Source organism: Panulirus ornatus, chromosome 20 (genome assembly GCF_036320965.1).
Source record: "Panulirus ornatus isolate Po-2019 chromosome 20, ASM3632096v1, whole genome shotgun sequence".
NCBI lineage: Eukaryota > Metazoa > Arthropoda > Malacostraca > Decapoda > Palinuridae > Panulirus > Panulirus ornatus.
Genome location: NC_092243.1, coordinates 41,717,208 through 41,737,245, shown reverse-complemented (window position 1 = coordinate 41,737,245; position 20,038 = coordinate 41,717,208). Strand labels below are relative to the sequence as shown.

The 20,038-nt window shown below is 42.1% G+C and overlaps 1 protein-coding gene across 1 annotated transcript in view; it reads right to left on the bottom strand.

Annotated features, from left to right (window-relative positions):
- The window catches only part of Mekk1 (mitogen-activated protein kinase kinase kinase 4), a 1,037,736-nt gene that overhangs the window by 781,544 nt on the left and 236,154 nt on the right, over nucleotides 1–20,038 (bottom strand). The window contains exon 8 of the mRNA XM_071674802.1: nucleotides 9,365–9,509. Within this exon, the coding sequence (XP_071530903.1) occupies nucleotides 9,365–9,509 (145 nt within the window). The remainder of the gene's footprint in view (nucleotides 1–9,364; nucleotides 9,510–20,038) is intronic.

Here is a 20,038-nt window from a genome sequence, read left to right as displayed (position 1 = left end):
TTTGTTGAAGGTGTTTGATGATAGAGTGGCAGATATAGGGTGTTTTGGTCGAGGTGGTGTGCAAAGTGAGAGGGTTAGGGAAAATGATTTGGTAAACAGAGAAGAGGTAGTAAAAGTTTTGCGGAAGATGAAAGCCGGCAAGGCAGCAGGTTTGGATGGTATTGCAGTGGAATTTATTAAAAAAGGGGGTGACTGTATTGTTGACTGGTTGGTAAGGTTATTTAATGTATGTATGACCCATGGTGAGGTGCCTGAGGATTGGCGGAATGCGTGTATAGTGCCATTGTACAAAGGCAAAGGGGATAAGAGTGAATGCTCAAATTACTGAGGTATAAGTTTGTTGAGTATTCCTGGTAAATTATATGGGAGGATATTGATTGAGAGGGTGAAGGCATGTACAGAGCATCAGATTGGGGAAGAGCAGTGTGGTTTCAGAAGTGGTAGAGGATGTGTGGATCAGGTGTTTGCTTTGAAGAATGTATGTGAGAAATACTTAGAAAAGCAAATGGATTTGAATGTAGCATTTATGGATCTGGAGAAGGCATATGATAGAGTTGATAGAGATGCTCTGTGGAAGGTATTAAGAATATATGGTGTGGGAGGCAAATTGTTAGAAGCAGTGAAAAGTTTTTATCGAGGATGTAAGGCATGTGTACGTGTAGGAAGAGAGTAAAGTGATTGGTTCTCAGTGAATGTAGGTTTGCAGCAGGGGTGTGTGATGTCTCCATGGTTGTTTAATTTGTTTATGGATGGGGTTGTTAGGGAGGTAAATGCAAGAGTTTTGGAAAGAGGGGCAAGTATGAAGTCTGTTGGGGATGAGAGAGCTTGGGAAGTGAGTCAGTTGTTGTTCGCTGATGATACAGCGCTGGTGGCTGATTCATGTGAGAAACTGCAGAAGCTGGTGACTGAGTTTGGTAAAGTGTGTGAAAGAAGAAAGTTAAGAGTAAATGTGAATAAGAGCAAGGTTATTAGGTACAGTAGGGTTGAGGGTCAAGTCAATTGGGAGGTAAGTTTGAATGGAGAAAAACTGGAGGAAGTAAAGTGTTTTAGATATCTGGGAGTGGATCTGGCAGCGGATGGAACCATGGAAGCGGAAGTGGATCATAGGGTGGGGGAGGGGGCGAAAATCCTGGGAGCCTTGAAGAATGTGTGGAAGTCGAGAACATTATCTCGGAAAGCAAAAATGGGGATGTTTGAAGGAATAGTGGTTCCAACAATGTTGTATGGTTGCGAGGCGTGGGCTATGGATAGAGTTGTGCGCAGCAGAATGGATGTGCTGGAAATGAGATGTTTGAGGACAATGTGTGGTGTGAGGTGGTTTGATCGAGTAAGTAACGTAAGGGTAAGAGATATGTGTGGAAATAAAAAGAGCGTGGTTGAGAGAGCAGAAGAGGGTGTTTTGAAATGGTTTGGGCACATGGAGAGAATGAGTGAGGAAAGATTGACCAAGAGGATATATGTGTCGGAGGTGGAGGGAACGAGGAGAAGAGGGAGACCAAATTGGAGGTGGAAAGATGGAGTGAAAAGGATTTTGTGTGATCGGGGCCTGAACATGCAGGAGGGTGAAAGGAGGGCAAGGAATAGAGTGAATTGGATCGATGTGGTATACCGGGGTTGACGTGCTGTCAGTGGATTGATTCAGGGCATGTGAAGCGTCTGGGGTAAACCATGGAAAGCTGTGTAGGTATGTATATTTGTGTGTGTGGACGTATGTATATACATGTGTATGGGGGTGGGTTGGGCCATTTCTTTCGTCTGTTTCCTTACACTAACTCGCAAACGCGGGAGACAGCGGCAAAAAAAAAAATATATATATATATATATATATATATATATATATATCTTTTTTTTTTTTTTTATACTTTGTCGCTGTCTCCCGCGTTTGCGAGGTAGCGCAAGGAAACAGACGAAAGAAATGGCCCAACCCCCCCCATACACATGTACATACACACGTCCACACACGCAAATATACATACCTACACAGCTTTCCATGGTTTACCCCGGACGCTCCACATGCCTTGATTCAATCCACTGACAGCACGTCAACCCCTGTATACCACATCGCTCCAATTCACTCTATTCCTCGCCCTCCTTTCACCCTCCTGTATGTTCAGGCCCCGATCACACAAAATCCTTTTCACTCCATCTTTCCACCTCCAATTTGGTCTCCCTCTTCTCCTCGTTCCCTCCACCTCCGACACATATATCCTCTTGGTCAATCTTTCCTCACTCATTCTCTCCATGTGCCCAAACCATTTCAAAACACCCTCTTCTGCTCTCTCAACCACGCTCTTTTTATTTCCACACATCTCTCTTACCCTTACGTTACTTACTCGATCAAACCACCTCACACCACACATTGTCCTCAAACATCTCATTTCCAGCACATCCATCCTCCTGCGCACAACTCTATCCATAGCCCATGCCTCGCAACCATACAACATTGTTGGAACTACTATTCCTTCAAACATACCCATTTTTGCTTTCCGGGTGACTGTATTGTTGACTGGTTGGTAAGGTTATTCAATGTATGTATGACTCATGGTGAGGTGCCTGAGGATTGGCGGAATGCGTGCATAGTGCCATTGTACAAAGGCAAAGGGGATAAGAGTGAGTGCTCAAATTACAGAGGTATAAGTTTGTTGAGTATTCCTGGTAAATTATATGGGAGGGTATTGATTGAGAGGGTGAAGGCATGTACAGAGCATCAGATTGGGGAAGAGCAGTGTGATTTCAGAAGTGGTAGAGGATGTGTGGATCAGGTGTTTGCTTTGAAGAATGTATGTGAGAAATACTTAGAAAAGCAAATGGATTTGTATGTAGCATTTATGGATCTGGAGAAGGCATATGATAGAGTTGATAGAGATGCTCTGTGGAAGGTATTAAGAATATATGGTGTGGGAGGCAAGTTGTTAGAAGCAGTGAAAAGTTTTTATCGAGGATGTAAGGCATGTGTACGTGTAGGAAGATATATATATATATATATATATATATATATATATATATATATATATTTTGTATGGTTGCGAGGCGTGGGCTATGGATAGAGTTGTGCGCAGGAGGGTGGATGTGCTGGAAATGAGATGTCTGAGGACAATGTGTGGTGTGAGGTGGTTTGATTGAGTAAGTAACGTAAGGGTAAGAGAGATGTGTGGAAATAAAAAGAGCGTGGTTGAGAGAGCAGAAGAGGGTGTTTTGAAATGGTTTGGGCACATGGAGAGAATGAGTGAGGAAAGATTGACCAAGAGGATATATGTATCGGAGGTGGAGGGAACGAGGAGAGGTGGGAGACCAAATTGGAGGTGGAAAGATGGAGTGAAAAAGATTTTGTGTGATCGGGGCCTGAACATGCAGGAGGGTGAAAGGAGGGCAAGGAATAGAGTAAATTGGATCGATGTGGTATACTGGGGTTGACGTGCTGTCAGTGGATTGAATCAGGGCATGTGAAGCGTCTGGGGTAAAGCATGGAAAGCTGTGTAGGTATGTATATTCGCGTGTGTGGATGTGTATGTATATACAAGTGTATGGGGGTGGGTTGGGAAATTTCTTTCGTCTGTTTCCTGGCGCTACCTCGCAAACACGGGAGACAGCAACAAAAAAAAAAAAATATATATATATATATATATATATATATATATATATATATATATATATATATATATATATATATATATAATTAAATTTTAGGGAGAATAAAAAGATGTTCTGGAAGGAGGTAAGTAAAGTGCGTAAGACAAGGGAGCAAATGGGAACTTCAGTGAAGGGCGCAAATGGGGAGGTGATAACAAGTAGTGGTGATGTGAGAAGGAGATGGAGTGAGTATTTTGAAGGTTTGTTGAAGGTGTTTGATGATAGAGTGGCAGATATAGGGTGTTTTGGTCGAGGTGGTGTGCAAAGTGAGAGGGTTAGGGAAAATGATTTGGTAAACAGAGAAGAGGTAGTAAAAGTTTTGCGGAAGATGAAAGCCGGCAAGGCAGCAGGTTTGGATGGTATTGCAGTGGAATTTATTAAAAAAGGGGGTGACTGTATTGTTGACTGGTTGGTAAGGTTATTTAATGTATGTATGACCCATGGTGAGGTGCCTGAGGATTGGCGGAATCCGTGCATAGTGCCATTGTACAAAGGCAAAGGGGATAAGAGTGAATGCTCAAATTGCAGAGGTATAAGTTTGTTGAGTATTCCTGGTAAATTATATGGGAGGATATTGATTGAGAGGGTGAAGGCATGTACAGAGCATCAGATTGGGGAAGAGCAGTGTGGTTTCAGAAGTGGTAGAGGATGTGTGGATCAGGTGTTTGCTTTGAAGAATGTATGTGAGAAATACTTAGAAAAGCAAATGGATTTGTATGTAGCATTTATGGATCTGGAGAAGGTATATGATAGAGTTGATAGAGATGCTCTGTGGAAGGTATTAAGAATATATGGTGTGGGAGGCAAGTTGTTAGAAGCAGTGAAAAGTTTTTATCGAGGATGTAAGGCATGTGTACGTGTAGGAAGAGAGGAAAGTGATTGGTTCTCAGTGAATGTAGGTTTGCGGCAGGGGTGTGTGATGTCTCCATGGTTGTTTAATTTGTTTATGGATGGGGTTGTTAGGGAGGTGAATGCAAGAGTTTTGGAAAGAGGGGCAAGTATGAAGTTTGTTGGGGATGAGAGAGCTTGGGAAGTGAGTCAGTTGTTGTTCGCTGATGATACAGCGCTGGTGGCTGATTCATGTGAGAAACGGCAGAAGCTGGTGACTGAGTTTGGTAAAGTGTGTGAAAGAAGAAAGTTAAGAGTAAATGTGATTAAGAGCAAGGTTATTAGGTACAGTAGGGTTGAGGGTCAAGTCAATTGGGAGGTGAGTTTGAATGGAGAAAAACTGGAGGAAGTGAAGTGTTTTAGATATCTGGGAGTGGATCTGGCAGCGGATGGAACCATGGAAGCGGAAGTGGATCATAGGGTGGGGGAGGGGGTGAAAATTCTGGGAGCCTTGAAGAATGTGTGGAAGTCGAGAACATTATCTCGGAAAGCAAAAATGGGTATGTTTGAAGGAATAGTGGTTCCAAGAATGTTGTATGGTTGCGAGGCGTGGGCTATGGATAGAGTTGTGCGCAGGAGGATGGATGTGCTGGAAATGAGATGTTTGAGGACAATGTGTGGTGTGAGGTGGTTTGATCGAGTAAGTAACGTAAGGGTAAGAGAGATGTGTGGAAATAAAAAGAGCGTGGTTGAGAGAGCAGAAGAGGGTGTTTTGAAATGGTTCGGGCACATGGAGAGAATGAGTGAGGAAAGATTGACCAAGAGAATATATGTGTCGGAGGTGGAGGGAACGAGGAGAAGAGGGAGACCAAATTGGAGGTGGAAAGATGGAGTGAAAAAGATTTTGTGTGATCGGCGCCTGAACATGCAGGAGGGTGAAAGGAGGGCAAGGAATAGAGTGAATTGGAGCGATGTGGTATACCGGGGTTGACGTGCTGTCAGTGGAGTGAATCAAGGCATGTGAAGCGACTGGGGTAAACCATGGAAAGGTGTGTAGGTATGTATATTTGCATGTGTGGACGTATGTATATACATGTGTATGGTGTTGGGTTGGGCCATTTCTTTCGTCTGTTTCCTTGCGCTACCTCGCAAACGCGGGAGACAGCGACAAAGCAAAAAAAAAAAAAAAATATATATATATATATATATATACATATTTTTTTTTTTATTTCATACTATTCGCCATTTCCCGTGATAGCGAGGTAGCGTTAAGAACAGAGGACTGGGCCTTTGAGGGAATATCCTCTGTTCCTTCTTTTGGAAAATCAAAAAAAAAAAAAAATTAGAGGGGAGGATTTCCAGCCCCCCGCTCCCATATATATATACATATATATATATATAGACAGAGAAGAGGTAGTAAAAGCTTTGCAGAAGATGAAAGCCGGCAAGGCAGCAGGTTTGGATGGTATTGCAGTGGAATTTATTAAAAAAGGGGGTGACTGTATTGTTGACTGGTTGGTAAGGTTATTTAATGTATGTATGACTCATGGTGAGGTGGCTGAGGATTGGCGAAATGCATGCATAGTGCCATTGCACAAAGGCAAAGGGGATAAGAGTGAGTGCTCAAATTACAGAGGTATAAGTTTGTTGAGTATTCCTGGTAAATTATATGGGAGGGTATTGATTGAGAGGGTGAAGGCATGTACAGAGCATCAGATTGGGGAAGAGCAGTGTGGTTTCAGAAGTGGTAGAGGATGTGTGGATCAGGTGTTTGCTTTGAAGAATGTATGTGAGAAATACTTAGAAAAGCAAATGGATTTGTATGTAGCATTTATGGATCTGGAGAAGGCATATGATAGAGTTGATAGAGATGCTCTGTGGAAGGTATTAAGAATATATGGTGTGGGAGGCAAGTTGTTAGAAGCAGTGAAAAGTTTTTATCGAGGATGTAAGGCATGTGTACGTGTAGGAAGAGAGGAAAGTGATTGGTTCTCAGTGAATTTAGGTTTGCGGCAGGGGTGTGTGATGTCCCCATGGTTGTTTAATTTGTTTATGAATGGGGTTGTTAGGGAGGTGAATGCAAGAGTTTTGGAAAGAGGGGCAAGTATGAAGTCTGTTGTGGATGAGAGAGCTTGGGAAGTGAGTCAGTTGTTGTTCGCTGATGATACAGCGCTGGTGGCTGATTCATGTGAGAAACTGCAGAAGCTGGTGACTGAGTTTGGTAAAGTGTGTGAAAGAGGAAAGTTAAGAGTAAATGTGAATAAGAGCAAGGTTATTAGGTACAGTAGGGTTGAGGGTCAAGTCAATTGGGAGGTGAGTTTGAATGGAGAAAAACTGGAGGAAGTGAAGTGCTTCAGATATCTGGGAGTGGATCTGGCAGCGGATGGAACCATGGAAGTGGAAGTGGATCATAGGGTGGGGGAGGGGGCGAAAATTCTGGGAGCCTTGAAGAATGTGTGGAAGTCGAGAACATTATCTCTGAAAGCAAAAATGGGTATGTTTGAAGGAATAGTGGTTCCAACAATGTTGTATGGATGCGAGGCATGGGCTATGGATAGAGTTGTGTGCAGGAGGATGGATGTGCTGGAAATGAGATGTTTGAGGACAATGTGTGGTGTGAGGTGGTTTGATCGAGTAAGTAACGTAAGGGTAAGAGAGATGTGTGGAAATAAAAAAAAGCGTGGTTGAGAGAGCAGAAGAGGGTATTTTGAAATGGTTTGGGCACATGGAGAGAATGAGTGAGGAAAGAATGACCAAGAGGATATATGTGTCGGAGGTGGAGGGAACGAGGAGAAGAGGGAGACCAAATTGGAGGTGGAAAGATGGAGTGAAAAAGATTTTGTGTGATCGGGGCCTGAACATGCAGGAGGGTGAAAGGAGGGCAAGGAATAGAGTGAATTGGAGCGATGTGGTATACCGGGGTTGACGTGCTGTCAGTGGATTGAATCAAGGCATGTGAAGCGTCTGGGGTAAACCATGGAAAGCTGTGTAGGTATGTATATTTGCGTGTGTGGACGTATGTATATACATGTGTATGGTGTTGGGTTGGGCCATTTCTTTCGTCTGTTTCCTTGCGCTACCTCGCAAACTGCAGTGTGGTAGTGAGATATGGTGGCTAGTGGCAAGCCTGTTTACAGATGATACTGTGTTGCTTGCAAAGAGTGAAGAGGAGTTGGAGAAGGTTGTAATTATGTTTTATGATGTGTGTAAGCAGAGGAGACTGAATCAAAGTGCAAGTAAAAGCAAAGTATTGGTGTCTGAAAGGAAATGGAGTGAAAGTAGATTTCGTAAAACCATATGGAAAGAAAGAAGAAAGTGTACCAAAATGTGCTGTGGATACGGGGGAAAAAGACTGGAAGAAGTGGGGGAATTTAAGTGTCTGGGAGCTGTCTTGGGTAAGCATGGTGATTCAGAAGAAGAGATAAGGGAGAGAGCAGTAGAGGGTAGAAGAGTCACTATGTCCCTTACTAGAATAATGAAGGGTAGAGGTGTAAGTATAGAAGTGAAGACAGGACTAAAGGACAGTATAGTCCTCCCAACCCTGACCTATGCAGCCAAAACATGTATGTGGAATGAGGCTCAGAGGTCAATAATCCAGGCTGAGGAAAGGAGTTATTTGAGAAGAGCATGTGGTGTGACAAGATGGAATGAAGAAAGAATTGAAAGGGTGTATGAGAGATGTGTATGGCAAGGAATGCAAAAGGAATGAATTAAGAAGTGGTAGAATGGGTGAAACGTAATACTTTGACGTGGTTTGGGCATGTGGAAAGAATGCAGAACTTGGAATTTACAAGGAGAGTGTATGATAGCACAATTAAAGGGGGTGGCGTGAGTGGAAGACCACCAGTGGCATGGGAAAATAGGGTGGAGGATTACTGGAGGGAGAGAAACAGAGGAAGAATGCATGGAATGGTGTATGTGAGGGAGGCATGTAAGGACAGGGATAAGTGGAGACTCTTTTGCCATGGTCACCCCTTGAAGGGAGTTCTTGAAGGGGAAAGGCATCAGAGATATAGATAGATAGACAGCAGTGACCTAGTTTAATTCAAGAGAGCATACAGGAAATTTCTGCTAATATATCTTTCTACATCTCACTCAATTTCCACTATCAAATCCAAAAACTCTCTAATTTCACCATCCAATAATAATCATAAATTTGAGTGTTATCATATTCTTTACTCTATCCTGGAATCAACATGTAATAAATATGAGGAAATCTGCTTTCCAAAACCTGAGGGTGTTGTACGGATATTAAATTATTTTTCTTGTGAGCTGTTATTCCATATTTAAAGGGATCATATTCATGCCAGCATGGAGGACTGCTTTGCTTATCTGGGGCTACTTTCTTTCATCTTTCTCTCAGCCAGGGTGGAATCATGCATATTCCACCTTAATAACTCTCCTGTTCTCAACTTTCTTCCACCATACCTTTATGTCTACTGTAATGCTGCTATACTCTCTTCTACAGGCATTACATCAGCTGCTACTCTCCTCAACAGTCTGGGTAAGTCCAATCCAATATGGCCAGGACCTATGTCCGAAGACCGACCACATGAAGATTGACTGTTATACCTCCTTTTTCCCTTGAACAACGAAGCTGTGGAATTTTCTTCTTTATTTTGTCTTTCCCTCTTTCAGCTCACTCTCCACCCTTATGAGTCAGGTCTACAACATCTAATGAGCTCAGTTTCTTCTCTTTCATGTTTTTTTATCATACTCATGTTTTTTAATCATGCTTGTGCCATGTTGCCTAGTATAAAAAAATTAGCAGCTCTACTTTACATGCAATAAGCATTTTGGAATCAAAGGAGACAAAACAGAAACTTCAATAACATCATCTAAAACAAAATTTCTTAAGGAAAAAAGTGTCAAGAAAAATCAAGATAAAGAATGAAGGATACTGTACCTTTGGAAGATTTCTATCTCGTACACTCCTCTGAGGCTCCTCCAGAATACACATGGTACGAAACATAACATCATGAATCACTTCAGCCACTTTGTCAAATGTTTTCTTCATACCCTTATTTCTTAACAACTTCTCAACATACTTTCTGTAGAATAAAAATTTATCCAGTGAGAGACCTTATCTAAGGTGTCATTATCATTAAACATCAATCAAACTACAAGTCTCTGATACTACTTGTAAGTAGCACTCAATGCTTAGAAACACAATACGCAAGTAATTTCATTTCAGCAAAACATACGCTGTGTTACCTAAATACATCCATTTAAAGTACTTTCTGGTTAACATGAACTTCATAAAACAAGCATCTATGAAGCAAAAAATGTAGGTTTCTAAGGATGAAAAACCTTTTCTCTATGCAGGCAGAAAAGTATTTGCACAATGAGGGTTCAAACCACTTTACTTCCAAAATTAGGTGTATCCAGGATTCACCACTTCTGATCATTATCAAACATATGTGGCAGCAGATGCTTACTCAAAGAAATCAACAATCACAGAACAATCTATCCAAGCCTATGAAATCTGGGAGGGTAGGTGAGGATGTGCAAAGCCACTGTGCTACCCTAATGATTAACAAACTGATAGCATTTATCTTGGGCTTGTCCCTGTAAGGAATCAAGAGACCTGTTTTCAAAAAAGAAAATAGAGAAGGAAGAGAAAGGATAATAAAGGGGCCTGAGACTGAAGTTTGAGTGTGACCTACTAACAAAGCCAGTGCATTACTACCTGCTGCCACTATTGTAGTGGGAGGTCAGTGCCAGGATAACAAGAGGCTCATATTTGTTCTGACCCTTCCACTCTGGTAACGGACTCAGGAACTTGTGTATCCCATATATTACACTCCTACTTAATTCCCTTCACTTTGTCATAAAACAATGTAATTCAGGTCCCTAAAAACTTAACTTTTTATACATTCTATCAATTGGTGGAGCATTTTACTTTTGAAATGTTTCTGTGGTGTTTTTCATCCAGCCTATACCCTCTTATCAATGATAGAGATGCTCTGTGGAAGGTACTAAGAATATATGGTGTGGGAGGCAAGTTGTTAGAAGCAGTGAAAAGTTTTTATCGAGGATGTAAGGCATGTGTACGTGAAGGAAGAGAGGAAAGTGATTGGTTCTCAGTGAATGTAGGTTTGCAGCAGGGGTGTGTGATGTCTCCATGGTTGTTTAATTTGTTTATGGATGGGGTTGTTAGGGAGGTGAATGCAAGAGTTTTGGAAAGAGGGGCAAGTATGAAGTCTGTTGGGGATGAGAGAGCTTGGGAAGCGAGTCAGTTGTTGTCGCTGATGATACAGCGCTGGTGGCTGATTCATGTGAGAAACTGCAGAAGCTGGTGACTGAGTTTGGTAAAGTGTGTGAAAGAAGAAAGTTAAGAGTAAATGTGAATAAGAGCATGGTTATTAGGTACAGTAGGGTTGCGGGTCAAGTCAATTGGGAGGTAAGTTTGAATGGAGAAAAACTGGAGGAAGTAAAGTGTTTTAGATATCTGGGAGTGGATCTGGCAGCGGATGGAACCATGGAAGCGGAAGTGAATCATAGGGTGGGGGAGGGGGCGAAAATCCTGGGAGCCTTGAAGAATGTGTGGAAGTCGAGAACATTATCTCCAAGAGCAAAAATGGCTATGTTTGAAGGAATAGTGGTTCCAACAATGCTGTATGGTTGCGAGGCGTGGGCTATGGATAGAGTTGTGTGAAGGAGGGTGGATGTGCTGGAAATGAGATGTTTGAGGACAATATGTGGTGTGAGGTGGTTTGATCGAGTAAGTAATGTAAAGGTGAGAGAGATGTGTGGAAATAAAAAGAGCGTGGTTGAGAGAGCAGAAGAGGGTGTTTTGAAATGGTTTGGGCATATGGAGAGAATGAGTGAGGAAAGATTGACAAAGAGGATATATGTGTCGGAAGTGGAGGGCTCAAGGAGAAGTGGGAGACCAAATTGGAGGTGGAAAGATGGAGTGAAAAAGATTTTGTGTGATCGGGGCCTGAACATACAGGAGGGTGAAAGGCAGGCAAGGAATAGAGTGAATTGGATCGATGTGGTATACCAGGGTCGACGTGCTGTCAATGGATTGAATCAGGGCATGTGAAGTGTCTAGGGTAAACCATGGAAAGTTGTGTGGGGCGTGAATGTGGAAAGGGAGCTGTGGTTTCGGGCATTATTGCATGACAGCTAGAGACTGAGTGTGAACGAATGGGGCCTTTGTTATCTTTTCCTACCGCTACCTCGCACACGACGGGGGAGAAGGATGTTATTCCATGTGTGGCGAGGTGGCGATGGGAATGAATAAAGGCAGACAGTGTGAATTGTGTGCATGTGTATATATGTATGTGTCTGTGTGTGTATATATATGTGTACATTGAGATGTATGGGTATGTATATTTGCGTGTGTGGACGTGTATGTATATACATGTGTATGGGGGTGGGTTGGGCCATTTCTTTCGTGTGTTTCCTTGCGCTACCTCGCAAATGCGGGAGACAGCGACAAAGCAAAATAAAAAATAATAATGATAATAATAATAATGTTCTTTGTGTATCTACATGAAATTGTGTAATACTTATCAATAAACCATCATATCTGTCTGTAATGCTTATAAGAATTTCTCTATGGTATGGAAATGGTTACAAATCCTTCAGAACCCATATTTCTCCAGTTTGGATAAAGCCCTAGGAGATTCTGACAGTATATTGACTAAAAGGAGGAGTGATTTCAAGAAAAACATGAAAAGCAGAGAAAGGACCTACCCTCACTGGCAATCAACCCCATTTTTGAAGCATTTGCAAAGGCAAAAAAGGAAAATCAAACAGACATTATCATAAGTACTATCAAATAAAGGTTTGTTGAAAGCTAAAGACATGTTTTGGAAACTTATCTAATAAAATGTTCCTTACAAAAGCCAAGGTAGAGGTTTCTAACCCTATATCATGGTTTTTTAACCATTTAATGTGAAAGACCTAACTTACTGATCCAACCAGATATGTACATACCTTTGTGATGAAGGTTTAAAGAAGTGCAGAAAAAACAAACATTTTCATTTTCAGCAAGACTGAAAATATTCGAATTCTGAATGTATATAAATAATGATGTTCCTTCGAAAATTTTCTTGGACTTTTGGAACTGGTTTATTCCTAATTCAAAAAGTCTCACTCTTAGCAAGGAACTTTGGGACAGGGTCAATTTTTTCCTATAAAAGATGATCTAATGAGAAGCAATACTGGTACTATTTTATTTCATTATTTATTTTGCTTTGTCGCTGTCTCTCGCGTTTGCGAGGTAGCGCAAGGAAACAGACGAAAGAAATGGCCCAACCCACCCCCATACACATGTATATACATACATGTCCACACACGCAAATATACATACCTATACATCTCAATGTACACATATATATACACACACAGACACATACCTATATACCCTTGAACACAATTCACACTGTCTGCCTTTATTCATTCTCATCGCCATCTCGCCACACATGGAATACCATCCCCCTCCCCCCTCATGTGTGCGAGGTAGCGCTAGGAAAAGACAACAAAGGCCCCATTCGTTCACACTCAATCTCTAGCTGTCATGCAATAATGCCCGAAACCACAGCTCCCTTTCCACATCCAGGCCCCACACAACTTTCCATGGTTTACCCCAGACGCTTCACATGCCCTGATTCAATCCACTGACAGCACGTCAACCCCGGTATACCACATCGATCCAATTCACTTTATTCCTTGCCTGCCTTTCACCCTCCTGCATGTTCAGGCCCCGATCACTCAAAATCTTTTTCACTCCATCTTTCCACCTCCAATTTGGTACTGTCGTGAATATTTCTAAACATGCCGATTCACCAACAAAAACTTTTTCAGAATTTCTCAGAAAACTTTAAAAGAACACTAATCTCTCTGGCAATCTCTCTTGGTAGACAATTTTTTTTTTCTTTTTTTTTTATACTTTGTCGCTGTCTCCCGCGTTTGCGAGGTAGCGCAAGGAAACAGACGAAAGAAATGGCCCAACCCCCCCCCATACACATGTATATACATACGTCCACACACGCAAATATACATACCTACACAGCTTTCCATGGTTTACCCCAGACGCTTCACATGCCTTGATTCAATCCACTGACAGCACGTCAGCCCCGGTATACCACATCGCTCCAATTCACTCTATTCCTTGCCCTCCTTTCACCCTCCTGCATGTTCAGGCCCCGATCACACAAAATCTTTTTCACTCCATCTTTCCACCTCCAATTTGGTCTCCCTCTTCTCCTTGTTCCCTCCACCTCCGACACATATATCCTCTTGGTCAATCTTTCCTCACTCATCCTCTCCATGTGCCCAAACCACTTCAAAACACCCTCTTCTGCTCTCTCAACCACGCTCTTTTTATTTCCACACATCTCTCTTACCCTTACGTTACTCACTCGATCAAACCACCTCAAACCACACATTGTCCTCAAACATCTCATTTCCAGCACATCCATCCTCCTGCACACAACTCTATCCATAGCCCACGCCTCGCAACCATACAACATTGTTGGAACCACTATTCCTTCAAACATACCCATTTTTGCTTTCCGAGATAATGTTCTCGACTTCCACACATTCTTCAAGGCCCCCAGAATTTTCGCCCCCTCCCCCACCCTATGATCCACTTCCGCTTCCATGGTTCCATCCGCAGCCAGATCCACTCCCAGATATCTAAAACACTTCACTTCCTCCAGTTTTTCTCCATTCAAACTCACCCCCCAATTGACTTGACCCTCAACCCTACTGTACCTAATAACCTTGCTCTTATTCACATTTACTCTTAACTTTCTTCTTCCACACACTTTACCAAACTCAGTCACCAGCTTCTGCAGTTTCTCACATGAATCAGCCACCAGCGCTGTGTCATCAGCGAACAACAACTGACTCACTTCCCAAGCTCTCTCATCCCCAACAGACTTAATGCTTGCCCCTCTTTCCAAAACTCTTGCATTTACCTCCCTAACAACCCCATCCATAAACAAATTAAACAACCATGGAGACATCACACACCCCTGCCGCAAACCTACATTCACTGAGAACCAATCACTTTCCTCTCTTCCTACACGTACACATGCCTTACATCCTCCATAAAAACTTTTCACTGCTTCTAACAACTTGCCTCCCACACCATATATTCTTAATACCTTCCACAGAGCATCTCTATCAACTCTATCATATGCCTTCTCCAGATCCATAAATGCTACATACAAATCCATTTGCTTTTCTAAGTATTTCTCACATACATTCTTCAAAGCAAACACCTGATCCACACATCCTCTACCACTTCTGAAACAACACTGCTCTTCCCCAATCTGATGCTCTGTACATGCCTTCACCCTCTCAATTAATACCCTCCCATATAATTTACCAGGAATACTCAACAAAGTTATACCTCTGTAATCTGAGCACTCACTCTTATCCCCTTTGCCTTTGTACAATGGCACTATGCACGCATTCCGCCAATCCTCAGGCACCTCACCATGAGTCATACATACATTAAATAACCTTACCAACCAGTCAACAATACAGTCACCCCCTTTTTTAATAAATTCCACTGCAATACCATCCAAACCTGCTGCCTTGCCGGCTTTCATCTTCCGCAAAGCTTTCACTACCTCTTCTCTGTTTACCAAATCATTTTCCCTAACCCTCTCACTTTGCACACCACCTCGACCAAAACACCCTATATCTGCCACTCTATCATCAAACACATTCAACAAACCTTCGAAATACTCACTCCATCTCCTTCTCACATCACCACTACTTGTTATCACCTCCCCATTTGCGCCCTTCACTGAAGTTCCCATTTGCTCCCTTGTCTTACGCACTTTATTTACCTCCTTCCAGAACATCTTTTTATTCTCCCTAAAATTTAATGATACTCTCTCACCCCATCTCTCATTTGCCCTTTCTTTCACCTCTTGCACCTTTCTCTTGACCTCCTGTCTCTTTCTTTTATACATCTCCCACAATGTCATACAGAAAAAGATCATACTCAGCATTCTTCTTACTTCCCTCTAAAAGCTTGTTTAAAAATTCCAAATTATAGAATTTCAAATAGTGACTACTCCTCAACTCCATGAACGTTTATGAGGGAATTTATTCATTCAATGGCCTCTTGCACCAAGGGTGTTTTAACCACCTTGGGCCCAATAAAAACAATCAAGGGTGTTTTAACCACCTTGGGGCCAATAAAAACAATGACCCTTAAAACCCCACTGAACCTTAAAAACCAGTCAGTCTGAAAGTTACATTCTTGAGTTTTTTGCTTATTTTTCTAATTTGAGTTACAAATTTGCAATCTATGGTCATAATACTAATCCCTACTGCCTCTGTTTAAGTAACAAAAATCAGTAAAAGGACAATGACCTCAATGACAAAGAGGCCAAATGGCGAAGTCATTCACTTGAAAGAATTCACTCGAAAGCATCTGATTCTTGGAGTGCATAGTTTTATACCTCATAACTGCAAACTCCATACAAAAAAAAAAAAATACATGAATAAACTGTCTTAGTGCTACTAAAGTAAGAAAGAATGAGATCTGTCATCTCCAAAAGCGTTAAAGACTGGCACAAACTTTGTTCATAAACACTGCAGAAAGGCACTGTTGTCCATCAGTTACAAGACCTGTTGACCTGATTTCAAATTCTTCTGTAAAAGGAGCTGTAGCCCTACCAAGAATGGTGGCCCCAAGCAAGCCCAACAGGTCAATCAAAACAGTCAGCAGGTCTAAATGGGTTCTTAGAGTCACTGGTCTCTACAGGCTTCTCTTGTTGAAACACCATTTCAGAAATTTCCAACACTTCTGCAGGAAATCAATACATCCCTTTTCTGTCATATTCATAACTGAGGTAGTATCAGGAACAGACAAAAGAATGGCCTCATCCACTCATATCCACTCTCTAGCTGTCATGTATGATGCACCAAAATCATGGCCCCATATCCACAGACAAGCCACACAGACTTTTCCATGGTTTCCTTGACTGCCTGATGTCCCCAAGTACAGCTTACTAACAGCCTATATCCCTGCAATCTGTTTTATCTCATGCACACCTCCACCCTCCTGAATGTTCAGGCCCCAATAACTCAAAGCATCTTTCACTCCATCCTTCCATCTTGTCCTCAGTCTTCCACTTCTCAGTTTTCCCTCCACCTTTAAAATGCATATCATCTACGTCATTCTCTCTTTGTTCATCCTCTCATGTGGAGAAAAACTGGAGGAAGTGAAGTGCTTTAGGTTCTGGGAGCGATGAAGAACGTGTGGAAAGAGAGAAAGTTATTTCGGAGAGCAAAAAGGAGTATGTTTGAAGGAATAGTAATTCCAACATTATATAGTTGTGAAACATGGACTATAGATAGAACTGTATGGAGAAGGGTGGATGTCTTGGGAATGAAATGTTTGAGGACAATATGTGGTGTGACATGGTTTGATTCATTAAGTAATGAAAGGGTGAGAGAGATGTGTGGTAATAAAAAGAGTGTGGTTGAGAGAGCAAAAGAGGGTGTTTTGAAATGGTTTGGACATATGGAGAAAATGAGTGAGGAGAGGTGGAGGGAACAAGGAGAAGCAGGGGACCAAAATAGAGGTGAGAGGAAGGAGTGAAAAAGATTTTGAGAAATCAGGACCTGAAAATACAGGAGGGTGTGAGGCGTGAAAGAAATAGAGTGAATTGGAACGATGTGGTATACCGGGGTTGACATGCTATAAATGGACTGAGCTAGGGCATGTGAAACATCTGCAGTAAACCATGGAAAGATCTGTGGGGCAAAGATGTGGATAGGGAGCTGTGGTTTCAGTGGATAACACATGACAGCTAGAGACTGAGTGTGAACAAATTGTGGCCTCTTTTTTTTGTCTGTTTTCCTGGTGCTACCTCGCTGGTGCAGGGAGTGGTGATGCTGTTTCCCTGTGGGGCGGGGTGACCCCAGAAATGGATAAAGGCAAGCAAGTATGAATGTTATTTCTATTTTTATTATACTGTGTTGCGGTTCCCGCGTTTGCGAGGCAGCACAAGGAAACAGACGAAAGAATAGCCCAACCCACCTACATACACATGTATATACATACACATCCACACACACACATATACATATCTACACATTTCAACATTTCTTTTTCTTTCATACTATTCGCCATTTCCCACGTTAGCAAGGTAGCATTAAGAACAGAGGACTGTGCCTTTGAGGGAATATCCTCAGCTGGCCCCTTCTCTGTTCCTTCTTTTGGAAAATTAAAAAAAACGAGAGGGGAGGATTTCCAGCCACCCACTCCCTCCCCTTTTAGTCGCCTTCTACGACACGCAGGGAATACGTGGGAAGCATTCTTTCTCCCCTATCCCCAGGGACAAATACATACACAGACATATATACACATGTACATAATTCATACTTGCTGCTTTTATTCATTCCCGTCACCACCCCTTCACACACGAAATGACAACCTCCTCCCCCACATGCACACGAGGTAGTGCTAGGAAAAGACAACAAAGGCCACATTCGTTCACACTCAGTCGCTAGCTATCATGTATAATGTACCAAAACCACAGCTCCCTTTCCACATCCTGGTACCACAAAACTTTCCATGGTTTACCCCAGATGCTTCACATGACTGGTTCAATCCATTGACAGCACATCCACCCCAGTATACCATATTGTTCGAATTCACTCTATTCCTTACATACCTTTCACCCTCCTGCATGTTCATGCCCCAATCGCTCAAAATCTTTTTCACTCTATAATTCCACCTCCAATTTGGTCTCCCACTTCTTCTTGTTCCCTCCACCTCTGACACATATATCCTCTTTGTCAATCTTTCCACACTCATTCTCTCCATGTGACCAAACCATTTCAATACACACTCTTCTGCTCTCTCAACCACACTCTTTTTATTACCACACATCTCTCTTACCCCTTCATTACTTACTCGATCAAACCACCTCTCACCACACATTGTCCTCAAACATTTCATTTCCAACACATCCACCCTCCTCTGCAAAACCCTATCCATAGCTCACGCCTCGAAACCATATAACATTGTTAGAACCAACATTCCTTTAAATATACCCATTTTTGCTTTACAAGATAACATTCTTGCCTTCCATACATTCTTCAACGCTCCCAGAACCTTAGCCCCTCCCCCATCCTATGACTCACTTCCGCTTCCATGGTTCCACTCACTACCAAATCAACTCCCAGATATCTAAAACACTTCACTTCCACCAGTTTTTCTCCATTCAAACTTACTTCCAAATTGACTTGTCCCTCAACCCTACTGAACCTAATAACCTTGCTCTTATTCACATTTACTCTCAGTTTTCTTTCACACACTTTACCAAACTCAGTCATCAGCTTCAACAGTTTCTCAATGAAATCAGTGCTGGATCATCAGCAAACACCAACTGACTCACTTCCCAAGCTCTCTCATCGACAGCAGACTGCATACTTGCCCCTCTCTCCAAAAATCTTTCATTCACCTCCCTAATAACCCCACCCATAAACAACTTAAACAACCATTAAGCCATCACACACCCCTGCCACAAACCAACATTCACTGGGAACCAATCACTTTCCTCTCTTCCTACACATATACATGCCTTACATCCTTGATAAAAACTTTTCACTGCTTCTAGCAATTTACCTCCCACACCATATACTCTTAATACCTACCACAAAGCATCTCTATCAACTCTATCATATGCCTTCTCCAGACCCATAAATACCACGTGCAAATCCATTTGTTTTTCTAAGTATTTCTCACATACACTCTTCAAAGCAAACACCTGATTCACACATCCTCTACCACTTCTGAAACCACACTGCTCTTCCCCAATCTGATGCTCTGTACATGCCTTCACCCTCTTGATCAATACCCTCCCATATTTCCCAGGAATACTCAACAAACTTATACCTCTGTAAATTGGACACTCACCTTTATGCTCTTTGCCTTTGCACAATGGAACTATACATGCATTCTGGTGAATATCCTCACCAACCAGTCAACAACACAATCACCCCCTTTTTTAATAAAGTTCACTGCAATACCATTCAAAACCCGCTGCTTTGCTGGCTTTCATCTTATGCAAAGTTTTCACTACCTCTTCTCTATTTACCACACCATTCTCCCTGACCCTCTCACTTTGCACACCACCTCGACCAAAACACCCTATATCTGCCACTCTATCATCAAATGCATTCAAAAAACCTTCAAAATACTCACTCCATCTTCTTCTCACTTCACCACTACTTGTTACTACCTTCCTATTAGCCCCCCTCACCGATGTTCCCATTTGTTCTATTGTCTTACGCACTTTATTTACCTCCTTCCAAAACATCTTTTTATTCTCCCTAAAATTTAACAATAGTCTCTCATCCCAACTCTCATTTGCCCTCTTTTACACCTCCTGCACCCTCCTGTTGACCTCCAGCCTCTTTCTTTTATACATCTCCCAGTCATCTGCACTATTTCCTTGCAAAAATCATCCAAATGCCTCTCTCTTCTCTTTCATTAATAATCTTACTTCTTCATCCCACCACTCACTACCCTTTCTAATCTGCCCACCTCCCACCTTTCTCATAACACATGCATCTTTTGCACAAGCCT